The sequence below is a fragment of the Chaetodon auriga genome, chromosome 4 (genome assembly GCF_051107435.1).
Source record: "Chaetodon auriga isolate fChaAug3 chromosome 4, fChaAug3.hap1, whole genome shotgun sequence".
In the NCBI taxonomy this organism is placed as follows: domain Eukaryota; kingdom Metazoa; phylum Chordata; class Actinopteri; order Chaetodontiformes; family Chaetodontidae; genus Chaetodon; species Chaetodon auriga.
In genome coordinates this window covers 5,719,454-5,742,796 of record NC_135077.1, presented here as the reverse complement: position 1 = coordinate 5,742,796, position 23,343 = coordinate 5,719,454, and the positions used below count along the sequence as shown (strand labels likewise).

The 23,343-nt window shown below is 42.9% G+C and overlaps 1 protein-coding gene across 1 annotated transcript in view; it reads right to left on the bottom strand.

Moving 5' to 3' along the window:
- The window catches only part of prr36a (proline rich 36a), a 29,441-nt gene extending 7,512 nt beyond the window's left edge, over positions 1–21,929 (bottom strand). Inside the window, exons 1-3 of the mRNA XM_076728209.1 lie at positions 21,794–21,929; positions 7,415–8,106; positions 7,143–7,236 (exon numbers count right to left, since the gene is read on the bottom strand). Coding sequence (XP_076584324.1) covers positions 7,143–7,236; positions 7,415–8,003 — 683 coding nt within the window. The 5' untranslated portion in view covers positions 8,004–8,106; positions 21,794–21,929. The remainder of the gene's footprint in view (positions 1–7,142; positions 7,237–7,414; positions 8,107–21,793) is intronic.
- Positions 21,930–23,343: the final 1,414 nt, after the last annotated feature.

Here is a 23,343-nt window from a genome sequence, read left to right as displayed (position 1 = left end):
GCACTGTACAATTGTGGCTTGCGATGTTCCTGTTTGAACATTACTGTGATGTTACTAAAGTTTAAAAATGAAAAAAAAAATAAAATAATGTCTGAGTGGCGGGTATGAACACACGGAACACATCCGAAATGTTACCATAGCACAAATCCAAGATGTTTTCCTTTCTGCTAGGAATGCCCACACTGTCCACTGTTGAGATGATGGCAGATCATTGTCCAGTCTGCAACTGTTATCATCTCCCAAAATAAACACCGCAGGTTCCAGAAAACTTAGCCATTATAGCGTCAGCAGCTAGAGATGACAGGCATGCATAACTTGCATTGCATTATAAGCAACAGCCCTCATTTCCCATAATGCCTTGTGCTGGACGGAGGATTTAAGTTTGCGCTTTTATGTTGTCAAAAATTCAACTATTCAGCTTTTTTTGTTAGTGTTTGTAATGTGTCTGGTTTTACTGCTGTATTTTGGAGTTGTTATCCCCTGCGTTCAAAATCATTGAAATGGCTGACTTGGCTGAGAGCTGCTTCCAGTCAGTCATTACACGCTGCTTGCTGCAATATTCGAAATTCATAAAATCATCAGACTATAAAATCTGTATCGTCATGCGGATCGGTGATGTTAGCCCGCTATCCGATGAGTGAATTTCGTCAGTATCGACACCTGATTCTGGTATTGGATTAGATCGCCCCCAACTTTAACAGCAATTCTGGTCTACTCCTCAGTCTGGAGGAGTTCTTATGTGACACTGCACTAATCCACTCAATCACTCCAACTGCAGCTACAACAAGCTAAAACTTGCCGCACCCTCTCTTCTTCCATTAGGCTCCCCTCCCAGACAAGTGAAAGGACTCTGCTTGTGGTCTGCCCTTAGCACAGACACACTGTGGACTACAGCCCACAACAGCTACAGTGAAATTGATATTATGTTGGTTCATCTGAAGCCATCTTCCTGTCAAAACTGGGGAGGTGGAAGAGGAAACAATCCTGCTTCTTTGACACTGAACATGAGGTTTTTAAAATAGTTTTTGAATCAGCAAACTACAGTTCTACAGGAGGCCTACAGTTTAGGCCCAACCAATCCCTTTGTCTTTAACACCGACCCAAACCTACGAACAAAGTCATTCGGTTAACCGAGCACACCGTCAGCCGCTGTACTGGCCCTCTCTTCTACACTTAAACCCTCTTGTGCAAAAACTATGCAAAACCTCTGCACTATAAATAATCTGTCTGACATCTGTTTCGAACAAATCGAGTTCACTTTCACAACATGAGCTGTATAATCAAATGTATATTTGCCTTTAGGAACTGCATGACACTAACACCAATTACAAAAATGTCCATTCTGTCTTCTTTTGGACTCCGCCAGCTAATACAGTCGATGATGTACACAAAGACATACTGACTTTGATGGTTTCCAGCATAGTAGCATGACTGCACACAGATGCCACTCCTATTACAATAACCATTACAATGACCATTTGTTTCCCCAAGATCAGACAGCCACTGCACAGACATGGACTCTATGGATATGGTAATTGGTAACCGTTACACTTGGGTTCTAATGTGACTTGCAGCCCAAAGACTGGAAAGTGTGTCAGACACTGTGATGAAGTCAGCCCTCAGTGAGTGTTGGGTAATGATGAACAAGAGAAGAAAAACAAACAAGCAGAAATATAGGACAGAGGCACATGTCTGAACTTTTGTGAAGGAAACCCAACAGAATTGGGGAAAGGTAGGAAAAAGGTGCATTAATTGAGGCCGTCATATCCAATCCTGCATACATGCAAAATATGAATTGACAGAATGACTCAATTATAGCAGGAATCAAGACAGGCAAAATTGAGTGAATGAGTTTCTCTGACAGAAAAGTGAGCCTGAAGGATGAAATTAGAGAGACAGAAATGAAGATAAGAGTTAAGGGGTGGAACACAGAGGGTAATGGGAGGTCACAGACACAATATAACCCCCCCCCCCGTGACATTGTTTTTATGATGAGTCATAACTCATAGTGGCTTGATCCAGAGGGACAGCACAGAGAGGAGCTGACAGACTTACTAATGTCTGTACTCCACACACTGCCTGTGGGCGGTGGCTGGTGATTCTGTTGTTGGTGTATTAGTATGGATTACATTTCCTGCCAACACAGGGTTGAAATCAATGCAAATCACAGTTCAAAGAGAGGATGAGAGGCACCACACAGCCATCTAGAGGATTTTAATGACCAAACATGAGGTCCTCTTAAGGTCAAAGGTCAGCACAAGGACAAGTCATTAAATACAATTTATGGCTTGCTTTGTGGTCAATATTCACAAATGTCTATGACACATGCAATAAACACATCCACAGTATTTACATTCTGAGCAGCTGACACATCTGTTGACCAAAACTCAAAGTGTAAGCATGAGCCCACGGGGCACTGTTGAAGCAACACCTACTCCATCTTGTTGCTTCTAAAAACACAGCTGGGGAGCTCGAGTCCCTCAACATACCTGCTCCCATAGACTAAACTATTCTGTTTTAATCAAGCCAAAGAGAAAGAAGCGGGCTTGGCCCGGTGGTACACTTTATTCCTGTTGCAGTAAGCTCTTCCTACCAATAAAATGCAATTAAATACACATTCTTCTGTCCTCATCCTTTTTCCCCTCATCACTTGAAGGGCCCCCCTCCAAGACAACAAATGGAAATGGAGCACCCCAACAATACCTTGTTTGGCTTGTAGGCTGTCCAAAACCAGCTGCTTTACTCCTTCTCGAGAGTAGCACACATTCCAAGGGCTTGTGTTATCTCCTTGACAATAAAGAGTGGAGGCCTGAATCAGGTCGGTGGAGAGTTTAGATGAAGTGTTGCAGCCTAGCAATAGCATGGCAGACAGTGTTGGCTCTTAGGCCCTGGGCACACACTGTCACTGTGATAATGCCATAGGCCTTTTCTGTTTGGGCAGCAATCCCGCTCCCTGGCAAGAGCATCGGGCAGAAATGATAGTTGTATCTCCAATGGAACCACACAAAAGAAATCGAGAGATGAGACAAGAAGAGAAACGCATCCAATGACAGGATAAACGAGGAAAACCAAGAGAGTCTTCCAAGGTCAAAGCAATGGTTGTGGTGTAATTGTGATCAATTATCCTTGACAGCCAATTCATGTTTTGTTTTGTCAATAATGAGAAAATATTCTTATCTAAGAGACCAACAAGTCCTGTTCATCAGTAATTCTGTCCATTCTTCATGGTGACCCTTTGAGTATTAATCTTTTTCACCAATATGAATGCATTTCCACTCCCTTTTCTCATGTTACACAACTACACTATGAAATTTTAATTCTCTGTAATGCAGCTAAATGATTAATGAGTTAGAAATAATGAGGTCAACTACATGGACGATGAACTGTAAGGTAAAGAGATTCTGGCCAAACTCCCAGCACTGTACACGCACAGACGGCGGAAAATAAGGGACGAGGGTGAGGAGAAGGGTGACTGAAAGAGGGGGTGAGGCGGACAAAGACTGATTGCTCAGTCAGAGCAAGGACAGCATAAGCCATTACTGGAGGACAACAGAGCTAAGTAGGTACCAGAATTTTAAAACATTTGGCTTCTACTCCATTTATCAAGGGATCCTATCAACCACAGGGACAGACATCCTCCTGTCATTCAGATGGATTGTGTGTTTACACATGTATGTGTTTCTTAGTTACAGTATCAACACACAGCTGAAACAGCCCTGCCACATGACTGTGTACAATAAAAGTGTTCACCAAGGATCCAGCATTTTCCTGACCTTTCTATCATGTCCTTCAGGCAAGCTCATTCCCACCTTCCCTAAACACAAATCCTATTTCCAGGAGCTCACAGTTAAACATAAAGTTAAAAGTAAAGGTTAAAGTAAAATAATTTTTTTAAAAACCCAATATGTTGTTATTCCTCCCTTTGGCCCAATTAACATTAATACTTCATGAGAGAGGCTGGTCTTTCATTTGCCATAGGCAGTGTGCTACTACACTTTCCATGGCATGCTGGCCTTATTGTGGGTGCTGTTTGCTTCAGTCAGTCTACATGAAAGAGATTTACCCGCAGATACTTTACATGGAAAATGTTATTGTGTGTTCCTGTGTGACAGCAATACGGGAACAATATGGTAGAGAAAGCAGCTGTGAAATTACCAGGAGGAGGCTTTGCAGCCTTTGTGTTACAGATAAATAATCTCACTGGGTAGTTTGCCAAGTCCTTTAGCAACATTAAATTCTGTTGCATGTGTTTCTACAGATCATCGCTTCTCAAAGTCCAGACCTTGGTCCTCATCTGGACAACACAGAAAATCAATCAGGACCCAGCCTATAAGTGATTGTCAAATGACGAACCAGGGGCCACATCCGTCCCACAGAATATTAATGAATTCAAAGAATGTGCGCATCTAACATTACTCACCACTGGAAGAGGCCCAGACCATCCAGAGAGAGATTGTTGGTTACCTTGCCAACCTCTAGCAATGAGCCAGTGAGTCTGTAAATCATAGTTGTCCCCTTCTACAGGATTTTAATTATTCTGTAACTCCATCCTCTCTACTCTGTGGACCCACCATCAAACCGCTCTTCTCCCTGGCTGGCCATTCTCTGGGGCCGTCAGCAGTGCGCTGGCCGGACTACTGGAGGGAACTCGGGAGCTGTCTGAGAATCACTAAGCTTCTCTAGCTGACGCAGGAGGTGACAAACTGAGGATTTTCATTTGCTCCCTGGGATCCCAAAGAGAGTTTTCTTGTTGAGATAAGGACTCATACATTGGTAGTTAAACTGCAGGTTTTGTATTGAGCACTGACTGCCCCCTCGGCGGAGCTCTTAGAGCATTTTCTACTTAATTATCTAGTTATTATGTATTGTCCATATTTTAGCAGACTGTTACCCTAATATAGGCTCAATTTTGTAAGAAAGTGAAAACACTAAACAATAAGAGGATTAACTAAACCTGATTGTCTTTTTTGAATGTCTGGCCCTCACAGTATCTGCCAGGAAAAATTTTGGCCCTTCGACAAATGCAGCTGAGTCCCCTGCCATACCTTGTGTTATGAATAGGCTATAATACGGTATGTGTTGTATGTATGTAAGTGTAATTTTTCTATTATGAAACATATTTTCTATTGATCAATAAATTGTTAGTGACCTTGAATATGCAGTGTAGCTGGAGATCACTCACAGCGATCCTGTGCCCAGATGAATGTGGTTTTAACATGGCTGATTTCCCTATTGTTGACAGCATTGCTCCAACTGCTGGAGACTGTTGTGAGTTGCTGCTGTCGAGTTTTCACGTTTATGTTAAACTTGAAAATTTACTATCAGCTCACAGATTTTCACTGGTGCACAATTTCTACAACTAATGTAAATGTAGTCAGTGTTTTGAGTCAGAAAGGGACTGAGCCTTGTCTGCCTCAGTTTCACGCTGGCCCGATCACAAGAGATGTTACATGAATTAATTGAAAAATAAAAATCAGATGTGGACCTTTGAGTGGTAAGTTTCAGAACACCTGCTTTAGATTATTAGTGTTATCATGACCAATGCAAACACAGGCTCCAGCTGGGAGAAGCTGTGTTGGTGTTACAGCACGAACAGCAGTACTGACTGAAGAGCACACCACTACCAGTGAGGCTACACAAAGGAATCAACATGACACTGACTTTGCCATCACACGCAGGTGGCATGAAATGCAACACGCATTATCTGACACAAGGGCAGACACCTGCTGCTGTTCTCCTGTTCTCCTCTCTGTGTCTCAGGCCGAGAGGCGAGAGTCTGATGTCACTTCCTAGGCAACAACCCAAGCAAAAGTCACATAAGGATGATAAGCTACTGTAATCAGGCTCCTAACACTTGAAATGACACCTCTGATTAATTCAACGGAAGAGCTTCTCCATGTACACATCCTTCCACACATGTTATAGAATATCAGGAATAACCACTCCAACCTTGACCCCTCCATCACCCAAATCTACATGGTGCCCCAGTATTAAACACGACATAAAACTGATCATGGTCACTCGTGAAACAACACAGAAAACAATCAAAATCCTTCAGACAATGGTAACACTGTCTAGTCCAAAAAGATTAAATGATTTACCAAGCAAAGACTACAACTGTTCTTTGGTTCCAGCTTCTCCATTGTGCAGATTCACTTCTTTTTTCCACTCGTACAATTTACTTAACTTTACTCATTGGGAATATTTTGTCTGACCAGTATTTCAAAAAAGATATTCACTCATCTTGGAAGCCAACCTGGGACAAGCATTTAAAAAATATCTAAACATTTTCTGACATTTTAAAGACAAAAAGTGGAAAGATGTTGGATTGGTGTATTATGAATCTGACTCTCTACAAACATTAGAAACAGATCACTTCATTTACACAAACGCCTAGCACATTAACAAAGCTCAAAACCTGGAATCATGTATGTTTTGTAGTTATTGCTTTGGCTACCAGCTGATGATTCTGTTTGGCAACAGAATACAAAAGCCTGTATTTTATTGGGACAGCTTGAATTTCTTTCAAGTAAAAAGCATTTTCAGAGAAAAGCTTTCTTCTTGAAATGGTAGTAAATGACTGGGTCAACTATGAAATTCTACAACTGCCAAAATGGACTTCAGAGAACTTGAGAGCAGCTCTTTCAGCAAGTTTAGTCCAACCATAGCACTCTCTATCCAAACCTCAGTTCAGTATGAGAGGGATTATGATCCGAGTCAATAGCTCTCTGCCCTGGGGAGGTGGGGCCAGTTTCAGCTAGGGGGTCTGCTTGGGACAAAGCGGTTGTTCTTCAGTATCGCTGCCTCTGTTAAGGCCCTCTGTCTCAGGTTATTACTGCTAACATGACTCACTCTCTTGAAGCGAAATCTGACTCAATAATCGCCCAAAGACCACAATGGACATCGTTCTCCGCGGCTCTCTTTCAGGGCATCAAGACAAATAAAGTCGCCTTCTCATCCAGATTGTAAGGTGACTACAAAGTTTCGATCTCAGAGAGGGCAGAAGGTTATTGCCAGTAAAATAAAGGAGTTTCCCTACTGAGAAGCTAATTCAATTGTCCCTGAGAGCTCGATGGACACGGCATCATTGGCTGGTTATATTACGTAATCAACTGCTTTTCATTTGTGTTAGGCATGCGTACCTGGTGGTCTTTGAAACAGCAGAAGCAGCAGCTTTTGTTGTGGTCGAAGTGCTGGGTTTAGGAGCAATGTATGCTGCTGGTCTGCTGGTAGAAACTACAAAAAAATGGAACATGAAAATGAGACTGTACAGAAATCAGAAAAAGCAAGAGAAAAGGGGTGTTTAAGCATAGGTTATCCAATACAGCAGAGAAGTTGCCATGAAATATTTTTTGACTAAATATTAAGTATTATTTCATTTCCACTCAGTTTTAATGATCTCATTCAGACTTACCAGTGGTTTTGGGTCTAGCTACATTAACAGTCTCAGCACCTGGTCTCTTCTTAGCAGTGCCATTCACTGTTGTTGGTTTGGTACCATTTGTTACTGTAGAAGCAGCAACAGAGGTAGTCCTGGCCGGTCCAACAGGCTTCTTATCAGGCACTCTAGTTGGGTTCTTGACGGCGGAGGAAACGGCTGCTACACCTACTGGTCTTTTAGGTACAGTACCCGCTGATGATGATTTTGCAGCTGCTGTTGTTGTTGTTTTCTTGACTGCGGCTGCTGTAACACTGTTAGAAGATCTGATATCATTCACCGTGCGGTGAGCGGCAGCACCTGGCCGTGAGATGGACCCTGAGGCCCCTGCAGAATTGGCTGTGGGCTGTGTTTTACTTGCAACAGCTTTCGGTTTGATTTTTGCCGCAACTGGCTTGACGTTGGCCTTAGGAACAGCCCCGGGTGCTGCATCATTTGCAATTTCTTCTGGTTGCGATGGGGCTTGCTCTGGTATGTTCTCCTGCAATGGCTCTGATGGCTCTGCTACACCTGCTGCACCTTCAGTGGGCTCAGTGGTTTCCATGGTAACCCCATCCGGTTTCATTCCCTCCTCCTAAGGTACGGGTGCCGAGGCTCCTGCTGTTACCTACAAGGTCCAGGGTCTCACGCTTGTCTTGATTGGCCAGATCCTCTCACACTTCAATGTCCTGTAGAGGAATAATAAAGCAAGGATCACAAGGATGTCGATGTCGACAATTTTCTTTTATTACACACCTATTAAATGCTGGATTGCACCACGGTGCAGAACTCATAAAGTCATGAAAAACATGTCACTGTTAGCCAAAGGAAATGCCATTTCTGGTAAGGGGCCTCCAAGGCCTTTGGGGGAGCCTGAAAAAGAGGAAGTGAGCAGTTGGAGATGCCAAAAAAATCTTTTCTCTAAACCAGCTCTTCTCCACAGTGACCAGTCTGCTATTCTAATGTGCTGACCATGATAATAATGCATCAAAATGCCTGCGGCACCAAAATAAACTTCGCTATTCACTATTAAAATACCACAATAAAAGGATCCCTGGATTGGTTCAACTGTGTATTTTATGGGGCAGAAACATAAAAAACTGATGACTTGTGACTGTTCTCCAAATGGCTTCAGGCATCTTGAAATTGAAGGGGAAAAGCTGTGGTTTGGAGTGCTGAAAGCCAAGGGAGGCTTCACAATCTCCTGACATGACACACAGGCCACAGAGGAGGAGGAGAGGGAGGAGGTGGAAAACAAGCTCCAAGTGGCCCATTTGTTGGCCATTGTCTTCCTCTCTGTTGAGCAGATGCAGATGGTAACAGTCATGTCATTTTATGATTGCTAACAGATTTACGTCCTAGGAGATTCCTTACTTGACAGCACTAGTGGAAAACTTGAAATGAATATCCTATAATATCGTATAAGAAGCTGTGGTGAGGAACAGGAGAGAATGAAGTGGAAGGGCGAGATGTGGAGGATGTATATTAGTAGAATCAAGTCTTGGAGTCATTAACCTCAGTCAAGTTTTCCCTTGCTCTTGGACAGATCTCTTCCCGGATCCACTGTGGGTTTATCCCCCCCCCATCCACACACACCCACTCCTTTGCCCCTCTGACCACAGTAGCTGAGCTTCTCCCTACCCCCTCCTCATTACTCCCCTCTTGGTGCTTGTTCCTCTGTCTCCTCTTTGGTCACATCCTCCCTCCCCTCCTCCCACGGTTAATAGATGTGCTTCCAGTAAATTGCTACACATATGGTCTAGCCAGCAGAAGATCTGTTTGGTCCTGGAAACAATCTGTGCAAGAGATGGATTGAAGGAGAAATGAAAAAAGACTGTAATGGCTAGAAAAAGAGCAAAGACCTATGAGAACATGACAAAGTAATGGAACAAAACAAAAGCTTCAAATGGAGAGTAAATGAAATTCATTAAGCTGAAGTAACACAAGGCACACAAACACATGTCAACATGTTACAATTACGGCAAGGTAAGAAAGAGTGAAAATACGAATGGACAAAGCAAAGAGCAAAGTCTGCAATTTCAGTACAAATTAATAAGGTGGTCATTGCCATAGATGGTTTATGATACGCAAGCCATTAAGCCAGATAACTAAAAACATCTTGGAAAATCAACAAGTACCAATGAGTGAAAGTTTCCACAGACATGAGACTTATACAGCTGCACAGTGCCGAATAAAAATCAAGGACTAAAAGGTTTAGCCTTTGGCCTCGATAAAGCATCTGTATTCATCTCCCACTGACAAAATTTCCAAGAGACATTTTAGAATAAAGTCTTTTGAAGAACTAGCCCTCATTCTTGTCGAAAGGTAAGGAAACATTTGTTTCCCTGCATTAACATCTGAAGTAACACAATACTGGGGCACCAACAGTGACAATGGACCAATTGTTGCCAATACTAGAATAACTTGTTTGGCCAGTTAAGCATTGATATCTATTGAATACGCCTCCCTGCAGACGCCACACAGGCATGGAGAACTTGACAGCTGGACTCAGTGGCTGCCTTACAACAGTTTTCACTCCTGCTGCCTTCTCTCGCCTTTCTGCTTATCCTCTGGTCTCTGTGGTTACAAATATCACACAGAAAGGAAGCAGAGTCGGGGAGAGTAACCTGACTACCAACACAATGTTTGGATTGTTCCTTCTTTGGGAAAACATTAAGCCTTAAGTGAGGGTCAATTAGCTAATGTGCAGAGCCTGAGACACCATTGTGAAAATCAAATCCATTATCATCATGCAACCTATATAAATGGAAAGATTTTCACGTCATAAACAAAGTAGGAACCATACAAAAAAAGTCAAAAATAGGAAAAAAATGGAGGAGGAGTGAGACAGAGAGTTTGACTGCTGGCATGGCATAGTTTTGCCAGTCCAGCTACTAATGCCGGGGGCTTAGCAGATAGCAGAATGAATCACATTCCCGATGTGATGACCCCCTTCTAGGCAAGTACAGGCATCATCTCTAAACAGCTGACATGATGTGACGCAGCACAGACAGGAAGTGAATGGATCATTAAAATCCCATCCACACACGCACGCACAGACAAGTGATGTTTTACTAAATGACAGTGAGACTGCTCCGTTACTGCGGTGCTTGCTTTCATATCCATTAGAACGCACTAATAAGATTTATTTATTCTTCAAGATGTCGACACATAGTTGGAAACATGTTACGTCAAAAACAAATGACTGTGCAACAATACCAGCAGCATTTTTAAAATGGTCCAGATGAACAGCCTCATGCATTTTGATGAAATACAACAAATCCTCTATTGTCTGCCATTCTCGTTGTCCACATTTGCATAACAAATCCTTCTTCACTGAAGATTTAAAACCATATTCAGGGCACAGCATGCCTTCTTTTTGGCCGGCTCCACATGACTAATATCAGAATTAGCTCAATAACCCTGGTGACAATTACAGTGTGCTGCAAATATTGTGATGAAGATGAAGGCCCAAGACCAAAACTGCAGCAACACAGTTGTAATGTTTAGCCCAAGCAGAAGAAGAGTGTGTTATTAATGCAGCCATCACTTTGTAAGATTGTTAGAGGGAGGCTGTCTCGACAGAGAAAGAACTCCGTGGTGTTTACATTCCACTTTCTCTAATACAGAAATATGGCCTTGTGTGTCAATAAATCTTACTCCTGACCTCTGTCTTGAGGCAGTTTAATTACATCTGTCGTACCCCATCTCTATCTATCTCTCCGTCTCTTGCTCTACATGTCCAGACATTAGAAGCAGTGCCTGACAAAATGGGTCACTTTTAATACTGTGTCTAATACAAGCAGAGAGGGATTTAGCTGTGTTGGGAGCATGGCAGGGGTTTGGGGGTGGGGGGGTGGGGGGGTACTGAAGCTTTTAGTCATTGTTCAAAGATAAATATTATGTTCATACAGCTTCTCAAATGTGATGATTTGAGACTGTTGGCTGGACAAAGAGATTTGTCTGTGAAAGTGTTTTCCACAATTTTCTGACATTTAATAAAGCAAATAGATTGATATGTTTATCCAAAAAAAAACAAAAAAAAAAAAACAATTGCAGGGCTAGTTTGCATATTAAAACTAGCTGATGTTGAGTTTCTACTTTAAGATCCATGTCAACGGTGCATCTGCTCCAAGATGATTAACGGTAGACAGTGCACACCAAATGCAGCAGTGAGTGGTATCGAGAGCACATCCGACCCATCCACATTCCAGCTCTGCTGACTTCCTCAAGACTCCTCTGGGCTACACAGTGACAGCTGGCTGTGCGTGTGTGTGTGTGTGTTATGAGCATGTGTGTTACTGAATAGGGAATAAAATGGTCAGAGGGAGTCCATTGAATGGATGCGCGTTGCGTGTACATGCATCAGATAGAGCCGTGTGACTGAGTAAAGAATGCGTAGGATGAAAGTGTGCATGAATGTAATTTGCACAAATTTATACACATGCAGACGGAAAAAAAAAGAAGTCAAAGCTGGAATTCAGTGGCCCGCCACTTCCTGCATTCCTTCAATTCCACAGGCACAGTTGATTCATCTCTACATTGTTAAACTGCTCCTTCTTTAGACATTTAAAGCTACAGCTGGCCTGGCGGACGTGACAGCAGCTACAGGTCTGGGAGCGTTCAGCAGACAGCGTAAGTGGAGTGGAGAAAGACAGTGTTTACAAATGAGAAATGAAACCCTTCTGTCCGTTTGTTCATTAACTTTACTCTGGTGTGTGTTCAAGGGATAGGCATGTACACAGGAAGAAACACAGGCAGTATTGTGAGTGTATCTGTGTGTGCGCAACACTGTATAAGTGCAGTGGAATGACAAGCAAAACAAGACGTTTAATCTTGTTTGGGAAAGGAAGGGGTTTTCCTAACACAGAGTTCAAGGTTCTGTCTAAGAGGAACAGACCAGATGCAGGGAAACTGCTCACTTCCACTCCAATTTTTATCTACTACTAGTACTGATCCTACCGCCAGTACAAAAAAGGTACAAAATGTATCAAACCGCTCTTCAATGACAGATGAAACCAAAAACAATCTTACCAAAAACAAGACCCCCTCCAAGGAAAGTCTAGTTTTTAACCTTCTTAGTATGCCCATATGGTGTTTTTTACATGCTACAAGACATATCATGAGCGAGTATTGACACCATGGAACTGCAGAGGACCAATGACGTCTCACAAACACAGATTCAGACAGCCAGGGTGTCGTACATCACATACCTATGGAACCAATCCCATCAACTCGCTAGGGTAGGATGAAAAAGGAGTATCAGAGGAGAAGGGGGTGTAGCTATATATCAGTATTTTATAAGTTTCACTATGTTCGAGAAGAAGGCAGACATGTTCCCTTTTCCGTTGCAAAGTTACAAAAGGACAATTCATTCCTTTTCCTGGGCACACAGAGAGTCCAAGAAAACATGTTGGTGAGTTTATTTTTCTTTCCAAACAAACGCAGTGTGCTAGATAATGTTAGCCAATGTTAGCCTGCCACGTTAGATGATGATTCATGTCAAATGCCGATAGGACATTTTATATGGCTTAGGGGTGCTGACGAAGAAAGTTATGGCAAACGTTACTCAAAACAGTTTGTCAGATAGCTAAGCTGCTGATGAGGTTTGGTGTTTGATGAGCAGAATCCAAGCTTCCAGCAAGTGGAGGGCTGGGTGGAGGGGAGCAGTTTCTGATGGCATGGTGTTGCCTACAGACCAGTAAAGGAAAGAAATACAGCTGAAGCCTCTCCATCTGACCATACAAGGCAGTGGTGCTGTTTCTGCTGTATCACAACGTGAGTGTTAAATTAACACAAATACAGAACGACAGAGAGGGAGAGAGAAAGAAGAGAAATTTAATCTGCGACTGGAACATGCACACACACACTAACACATTTCAAAGCAAGCTGACAGGAGAGGCACAGTGTGTATAAGTCAAGGGTTTGAATACACCGCTCTACAGAGCAGACTGCTGAATAGCTGATTCTTTGCAGCTCCCTCTCTCACTTTGACACACAAACACAGTACATCTTACTTTTTCCCAGTCCTTACTGGCTGTTTCACCAACAAGTCCAAGAAAAAAAGGGCATTTGGTATCTATATCTTATTCCTCTCTTGAATAAGTGTGACTTGTTGATTTGAAAACTGTCCTGACTTTATTGCATTTTGTGTCAGCTTGACCTACATTTCATTTCCAATCAACGAAAGTGACGTTGTGCGGCTGTGCCCAGTTGGTGCCAGTGCATGTGTCCTGGAAGACTTCAATATTCCAGACAAACGGGAGGAATTCAAGTCACACATCATCTGATTATGGGGTTCAAGTGCCCAATGGAGACATTTTTTTTTCATTAAGAATGAAGGCGTGGTAGCCAGCAGCCACAAAACGGTAATCCCTGCAGGCATTTGTGCACTATCAATGTACGTCCGCTTGAAGTGTTAGTTTTTGCCACTGACAGGCTCTGATCATTATAATACGTGTCGGACAATACAACGGAAAGGATCCCCACATGGACAGACCTTTTTGTTAAAGAGTAAGATCTGTTTTATTCGACATGAAACAGCCGTTACATCGCTTTAATCAAAGTCATCAGGCTCCATTCACAGAAATAGTCATTTTATCGCACTGATTTTACTCAGATGGGATTAAAATCTGCTCTCCTGGCTACAAGACCAGACAGCAATCTGACAAACCACTTTATGTTGGTTTTTATTGACATTTCTCAGCCTTGATCAACAAGAAAGGATAGAGATAACTGATGTGGGCAAAATAGACAAGTCTGTCTTTGTGCTTAAAGCTCAATGTGTCTAACATGATCTTAAAACGATGTTAGTGACTGCTTGCACCAGGTTAGAAACGACCAATAAATATCAAGTTAATGAAGGACGACGTAGCTTCACAGTTACCATCAACACAGCCATTGGATCACAGACTTTTCCCACAGTGTAATGCTGACTGTGAAGAGCACAGGCTTATTCAAATGGAAATTCCTTATATCTATGACACACTGCTTTAGTTCTGATACCACAGGAGTGATGCGTCGCATTACACTAAAAAGAAAAAGAACCACTGCAACCTTAATGATCCGTTTCTGACTTCTGTTGTCCACATACTGTACAGTGGATGATGCGTTCATGCAATCTAAAGATAAAAACATCACCCAAAGCCACAGCACCGCTTAAAGCCTCAATCTAATGAACTCCCTCATGGAGGGGAAGGATTATAGTTGGGTAGGGCTGCTTTTTACTCATATTGGGGTACATTGTTGGAAAACCATTTGTAAAATAATAAAATACATTACATACCAGTAATATCAGAACTTTATGTTTTACAACCAGCCAATCTGACCAGCAGGTAGAAAAGCATACAAGGCAAGAAAGAAGACAAACCTTTAAAAGCTGCACCATCCTATAGCTTAGTAGGGCAGAAAGATTAATAAGATTCTCTATTAACCCTTTTTTTTTTTTAAATAAATGGCTTAATAGCTACCCATTGAAGCGGTTCATTGATACCTTCTACAGGCTGTTAGTTGATGTCTAAGGATGGACACTTTATGTGTGTGAGAGAGAGAGAGAGAGAGAGAGAGAGAGAGAGAAAAAGAGAGAGAGAGAGACACCATCAAGAACATAAATGGCACTCCATGAACCTTGTTATCTGTAAAGAACCGTATTAACCATCAATGACTTTCCCAACTTCACTTCATCTGTCAAAATAACAAAGACTGTGTGCATGCTGTCAAGCCTCATATCACCGTATTTCATCCCAAGACTGCATTTGCACTGATAAATGCTTGTCCTGAATAAACTGACTTGTTTTCCACAAATAGCTTTCTCCAACTCTTTGTCATCAATCCCTGCATCATTGAGCAGTAATTTATTAAAGTGGAACGTAGGACAAATATCATCCAATCAAGCTACTAGCCTGACATCAGGAAACAGGCCCATCTTTAACATTTTGAACACAGCACAATCCTCAAAGTCCAAATCCAAACCAGTGATGATACATCCTTGTGCCCAGAAACCAGTCACAACCAGGCATAAAATGCCAATTGTTAAATAACACTGTGGCACATCCACCATCTGCAGCTTGACAAACAATCAGCAAAATTTATGTCTGCAAAATCTCTTCAATGCTATGTGTGTCTTCTTCAGAAACAATTGAAATTTAACACATTAATACATTTGAACACGCTTTCTTGAACATACACATATGACTTTGTTGTGAAGTAACAAAATTAATAAAATTCCTAATAAGACAACACACCACTTGTTAATGAAAAATCATTTAAACTTGCACTGGAAAGAAAGGCACCTGGAAAATACTAAACTAAAAACTTCATTTAAAATCAAACTGTGCCAAAAAGCAATAGCAATAAGGCCAGAATGTCCCAAGTGTACCTCAGCAATGTGCCCTACAAGCATGATACACAATAGACAAAGGTGAGGGATGTGTCCTATGACTATACCTTTAATTAGATTAGTGGCGGAAATCAGAGTTCCAAAGTTCACGCTGTCTGTACAGATAAAAAAAATGAAACTGCTGACAAGAGCTTAAGATGCTCCATGGCACAGTCAACACTCTTAGCAGGAAAAAACACTTTCATCAAGGGGGGGGATCACGCTTGACATTAAGCAGGCAGCTTATTCTAATCAATTCCATACGGGACACTAACATGTGCTAAGTGACTGTAAGCTACTCAATAGGGCCATTAGGAGCAGGTGGTTAAATGTGGCTACAAGTTAAGTGGACTAAGCCAGTTAGCCTTTATGGGAGTGGCAGTCAAAATGGGATGGACTAGCAGCTACTGGCGGCACAGTGGTCTAAAAGGCCGCAGGGGAAATGGGTTACAATCTGTTCTAACCTGGCATGATTATCAAAAAGACAGCGGCAAGGTTCTGCTGCCACCAGGACAGGCTGATGGTGGGGCAAGTAGTCAGTAAAGTGGTATCATCAACCAGAGGGGGGTAGGAGTGAGTGTATGCATCTGTGTCCATGTAATCAGATAATAACAATAACCGCAATAATGGCTGTGATTCTCATTCCATAATAACCTTAAGTGTTTGCATGCATAATGCATAACATTAGGGTACTAAGAGGGGGGAGTGGACAGATAAGCCCCATTGTCTGCACAGTGCACCATGTAACCCCCACAAGCACGATGCTGAGGGGAGTGGGGGTGGGTTTTGAGTGGATTATCCTGTGCAATGGGATGGAGGAGCAGCTGGCACGGGTAGCTTCACCCAAAAGTACCCAGGGATATTGAATGGGCTGCAGGGTGAAGGAGGGACTCAGCGATGTCTTTCATACAGTAGACATTAAGGACTGCTAGTATGTCACAGGTTCATCTTTACGTTCTACTTATGTCTGCAACTGTAGTCCCATACAGATCTCTGTTAAGTCAGGATTCCACATTACATACTGTAAATACCAAAATAATGCATTAGTTTCAGGTCAGGCTTGCTTTTGCTTACTTGCTCTCTCACTTTTAGATCAGTGAAGGGCACTTAATTACCAATAACAATTCCGCCCATCTAACAGTTCCATTCGCAAATGTCAAGGCGTGTTCAACCTGTTTAACCTCATGTATTACAGGACTTCAGGTAGAAACTAGCAGAAAGGCTGCAGAAGAAAACAAAGGCAGGGAAGAAGTTGAAGAATGGAGCCATGGCTGTAAAAAAGATTTAGACCAGGCACACTGCTGTAGGAAAGTCATGCCAGTTTCCTGCCAAGGACTGTTGCCCCATGTTATCTCCCTCTCTTGTTCCATATTTTGTGTGCCTTTCCACTGTCAGCTAACTAACAAAGTAAAACAGAGGGGCAGGAGTTGACTGTGCAGGCATGAGAAACACTGAAACCCTTTATTCACAGAATTTCATTATTCTTTGTTAAAAGCCTCTGACAATTTTCAGTAACTTGAATTCAACATAAAAATTAAAGAACCAGATTAAACAATTCGATAAAGGATGGTTGTCTGTAGAGAGGCCAGAGATTACATAAGATTTGACATATTTAAGCCTGTCAGCGGCTGCTCTCCTGTCTACCAACTAACTGGCTACACACAGGCAGATAGTCAATACAATGCTGGAGAGCCTGAGGGCCAGATCAGTTACTATGCCTCTGACTGGGCAGGGTGAGCTGAGGCCAGATGGACAGTGATCCACACCTCCCCTGCCTGCCTCTCTGACAGACACACAAACCCACAGCCGCACCCCTGAATGTGTGGCGCACGCACGCACACACACGAACACGCACACACCAATGAGAGAGCACAGAGGTTCAACCACCTCATGCACATAGAGGCGCAAAGGATGGCATACACAACAGGATATGCACGACCTGCTCAACACAAACAAAGACACACCCTCGTAGCTGTTGTGCACTTTGATTCACCTCAGACAGACTTGGATCAATAACTAAATAGATGAAAATATACAGCATTGCACCGACAGAGACAGCTGCTACACGTGGGAAACAGGGCCAAATGAAGGCATCATCGCCATGCAATATCAAATCTTATTTGGTTGTTAAAGTGCACGGTTTCAACCGAACAGGCGTGCACACACACGTTTTCCCATTTTTTAAACTCGGGCTGTCACTTTTTATTCCAAATGTAATGACATGTTCACATTTACAAATTTCAGCTTATGACAGTCACCATGTACCATCCAGGAACGTTTGAACGTGTCACAGGTCTTTCTCTTATCAGCTGTAAATACAACAGCACTTTACAACACTGCAATATGTACCACTGTAATGGGATAGCAAGATGTGTCTTTGGGAAGGCATTCAAAGCTACCAAAGTGAACTAAAAAACAGACTGTGAAAGTGCTGAATTACTCTTCCAATAATTACAGTGCACTGAGCCCAGCATCACAGTCCCAGACAGACTGAGTGCCTAAAATTGCAGCGCCAGCGTCCACCACTTCATCCTAATGAGCAGGAGGGTGCCAGCCTCTAAACCACAGTGACGAGAGTTCGAGCACCACACCGCCTCATCGCCCCACAGCTGAACGGCCAAGAGCAACACAGGAGACACACAACAAACCCGAATGACGAAACATAGTTTAACCCTGAACGCCATCCTGAACAGATGCAGTATAAAGCAGGCAGGGACTGGATGTCCATGGGTGTGGGACCGAGACCGACACTGGTTGCAGGACATACAAGCAGCTGACTTTCAAGTGGATGCAAATGCTCTGCCCTGTACGGGGCTGTGCTTTCCCTTCAGCCGCCAGGACTTTTGAGTGAGTTCTCAGACAAGGGACAGGCTGAGAAGTGCCAAATCCCAGTGGTACAAATGATGGTTTTTACAGATACAAGAAGTTCACCACTATCTCTACTAGTCTACTCTACAGAAATTCATATTCGAAACAATTAGGTAATCAAACAATTGTAATCGTCAATTGAGCTAGAGTCAAACATTTAGTGGCTACGGATTCTCCAAATGTAAATATTTTCAGGTTTTGATAGTAAATGGAGTAAGTTTTGATGATTGCTGACAGACATTTGAGGGGCAGTTTCAACAGTTACAGTACTGAACCAAACACTTTCACAAGTAACAGAGCTGCAACAATTACCACAAAATCAACTGGCAACTATTTTGATAATCGTTCAATACAATTTCAAGCAAATCTGCCAAATGAGAGGATTCAGTGCTTTCCATGTCATACATTTAAGTTAATTGAATATCTTTTGGTATTGGACAACAAAAGACATTTGATAATGTCACCATAGGCTCTCAGAAATTGTGATGGACATGGCCTCTCAGACGTGGATGACTTTGACTTTAAAATCTGCTTCACAATGACCATAAAAACACCCAAAAATTGATGCTTGTTGATACTACAGAGAGCAACTGGTAAGTACATTCTGTTCTCACTCTGTGGGATGACGGTGGAGAATAGATATGAACCCTTGACCCCGGCATCCACAACCATCATAACCTCTCACAGCTGTTGCACTAATGCACACGAGCCTACGCTAAGCTGTATAAACACCACAAATGATCTGCCCCAAAACGTATCAATCCAACAGTATATCACAACATTTGTTGTTAGTCGTCTTCATTCACAGGCCTGCCACCCAGATAAAGTCAACCTTTTGGATGGCTGAAATCTGACATGACAAAAGGCCTTTGAGTAACTGAGGAGAAAGTATTTGAGGTACTGCAGGTATTTCAGTGCAGACACAGACCGGGTATTGCTCACAGAGCAGTAGGCTGGATCTGTTTCCCAGCGCGTGGCCCCCATTTTAAAGTCACACTTCTGCCAATGTTTCAGTGTCAACCACCTGCATTTTTCTCAAGAATGTCATGTCTGAAATTCTTTTTTAAAGTTTTTAAAGCACGGCAGATTTCTTTGCATAACGCTTGTGGCTTCCTCTTTTTAATCCTCTTTTTGCTTTGGCCTTGAGAAAGAGGAAGGGGAAACAGCGGCGTCAACAGCGGAAGTGGCTGAGCATCGTAAATACAACAGCTGTGTCACAACTCAAAGGCTGAATGTGGCAAAAAATGTGGGTCTTTCACAGAACCTGAAACTCAGGCAGAACCTGTTCCTGCTCACCTGGAAACAACACCTTCAGACGCAGAACTGACAATTCATCTGAGTGGACCTGAGTCCTGAAGACACTGTGCGAATGTTAATAAACATAATTGTGAACCAATGACAAGTCCACTGCAGAAAATAACACATTACCTCTGTTTGGGGTCTCAGAGACAAAATGCAATAGGTTATCATAAGCTCTATGTCTGTGAATGGTATCAACAGTACTTCTTTCTACGCACCATCTCTCCCAAATCCCATCAGAGGTCTAACAGGACCCCTCTGGTGCCATATAATCTTTTTCAACTTTATTTATTGACAAATCTCAACTCAACACACCATCAGACTATCAACCAGTGCACACTAGATGGTGGAAAACTGAGGGCCAAAAACAATACAGTACCTCAAATTGAGGCAAAAGAAGGCAGCATAAGACACAGCATAAGTGACCCTGCAGTAAGGGTCTTGCAGTCCATGCAGAAAGTCGGGAAAGGTGTGAGGGGGACGGGAAGAAAGGCCACACGTGTGTGTCATTCACACTTGATTTCACACGCAGATGACAACAGACTCCACACCCTGACAACAGTAGCATGGAGGTTTTCAGGCAGCAACACACTCCCCAGTGAGTGCATGTCAGGATACCGTTTTTAAGCCAAGGATAGTGTCATCGCTCCCACACCCTAACCATGCCCACCACACCCACACAGCCCAAAACACACTGATTATGTAATGCAGATTCAGAGCCAAAACAGCATCCCTCTATCACTGAGATCTGCAGACGATGCCGCCTGATAATCTGCCTCTGAGCTCTCTGAACTCCTTTTCTCTCATGTCGCTCTGTTAAGTCAAGAATGAGATCACTGCATGTGTAGGGATGCAAATACCAACACAGAGATGATGGTTATCTTGGCAAGGAAACGGCTTAGGTGCGGAGGCAAGATATCCAAGGTGCAAGCTTGGTTATATATATCAGTATCAGAGATGTACGACATGCTGCTGACACTAAGTTTCATCAAAGCCACTGATTTCAAATGATAAACAGACATCTACAAAAACACATCCTCAGGACCCCAAATAAATCCATAATCTGAACGCCCAGATGAGGCATTATATCTATACGATCAGAACATGTGCAGGAGTTTCTGCAATCTTTAAAACACTTTTTTTTTGTTGTTGATTTTATTGCCCCACCACCAGCTGTTTACAGTTCCAACATCATAAAACCGTGCCTCGTGCTTTTCGGGTCCCCGCCGAGGATGCCTTGGTGGTCCTGGGACCCCTCTTTTGGAGCCATTGTTCGGAGAGTTTCTGGGTGCTTTTTCAAGCCTCAAGTGGAGCTTAAATAATACCATTTGTCTCTGGGTGCAAACACGCTGAATTCTCCCAGGTTTAGCAAAAGGCCCAGTTTAGCCTCACAGAACAATAGCGGTGCACGCTGAGGCAGCATGCCGAGCGGAACACACGAAGCCAGTCGATAACACGAACCTGATACCACTAGGACCGTGCCAGTGGAGTCTTGTGCAGCCGTGCTTCAAAATAAATGGCCTTGTGAGGGTAAAACACGTTGAAACCACCGCCCCACCGTCTCGTGCTGTGCTAACGTGAATGTTACACTTCCATCATCAGCCCCACATGACGGAGACGGCGTCTGGCATCAAAACAAACCGTGTTTGGTTAATTTAAGGGACACGCCACGAACAGGACGAGCTTCCGTGAACAGCCTGGTCATTTTTGAGGCAATTTGCGGTTTTTAAAAAAAAAAAAAAAAAAATGCAAAGAAACCAGAAGGTGATTCAGTTTAACTTAAATAATTTCGCTCGCACTGGAAACGTTACAGCGTAGTAAATTCCCCGTACCTTTCAACCGCCGACCGTGTACTTGAAGACTCCTGGAGAAACAAACAGTCCCTCCCTTTCAATCCAGCACGGAGGGAAAATGCACTTAAATGTCGACAGGGCAGTAAATTTCACCAGACTAACAATGGACCCGCGCAGTCAGCTGCGAGCGTCCCACTCCGCGTCCTTCCCTCCACGTTTGAGCAGCGGCTGGCGGCGCCCTCATGAAAGATGGACTCGGGCGGGGGAAGTGGGGGGAGAGCGACGGAGCCGTCCGGGAGCGGATTGAAGGCGAAACGTGGTAATCACAAAAGAAAATGCAGATTAAATCCCGCGAGCGGTCCAATCACAAGCGCGAGACTGGTTATGCAAAGCAGGAGTGACGTCAAATTCAAACCAAGCTCGAGCTGGGTTCTCAAATTGGGGCCCGGGGCCACCTCGGAAGTGTGTGCTGAGGAGAGAGGAGCCGCTTAATTTCACTGTTAGATTGAATCTTTCACTGAAAGATTAAAAATCTGTCTCTCAATAATGCAATGAGCAAAATATTTTAAAGGTAAACCGTCAAACAGGAAGCCAGTGAAAAGTGGTTAAAAGACTATTTCAGCAATTTCGTGTTAAACGTGGGGAAGTTGGGGAACTAACAAGAGAGACACAAAAAAGATATCCTGATTTTGCCCCTAATGTGGCCCAAACTGCAACAACACAGGACTTTACATTACCCTTTCCTTGCATTTTATTATTATATTTCCTGTTTTTGCTTGTATTTGTTCTTATTGGTTGTTTCCTTTTTTCCTCATAAATCACTTTGTAACTGTGTTAAAGTTTATTATTTTTACTTGGCTGGTCATATGGGACTCCAGAGCTGTTTCACATTGTGTTTCAGTGTTTCCGCCGTTGCATTGCCACCTGCTGTATAGGTCAAGTGTGTGATTCTCTCTCATTCTGTGACAAAAATAGCCAGAGGAGTAAAGCAATCTCATCAAACAGGGGTTCCCAAGAATCTCTGTTTTGAGGCTCTGGCCATGAAAAGTAAAGGAGCTGTAGCTGCAATAAAGCGCTGACACTTGAACTCTTCGCTCTTTTAGCCCACCCACAGTTTATTCTCTGTGCCTAAAATGAAATTTGAGAAACCGAGTTGCATGAGTAACATTCTTCCTTCTTCACACGCACAAATGGTTTTGTGTTTCCTGAGATTTAGATGGTTGGGAGGATGCCTGATTAAAACTGTTTCCTTCTGAATGAAGAAAGTTTCTCTAAAATGTACACAGTCTATTTTCTGCACTTGTATTCTAGCACAGTGTCCACTTCCCTATGGTACAAGCCCACAATAGCTGCGAGTTGAATGCTTTTTTTAAAATGTTGAGCTGCAGCTGCAGGCTCCACAATAGAAAATGATGAAAAGGGACAAGACACACAAAGACCACTGCAACGAACAGAGAGAAGGAGTGAATGGTCAAGACATGTGACATTTGCTGTTGTTTTCTCTAATAACACTCAGAGACAAGGAGAAAGAATGGAGACGTTTGAAAGAAAACGCCAAAGAGAAATCTAAAACTCTGTGAAGGAAGGGA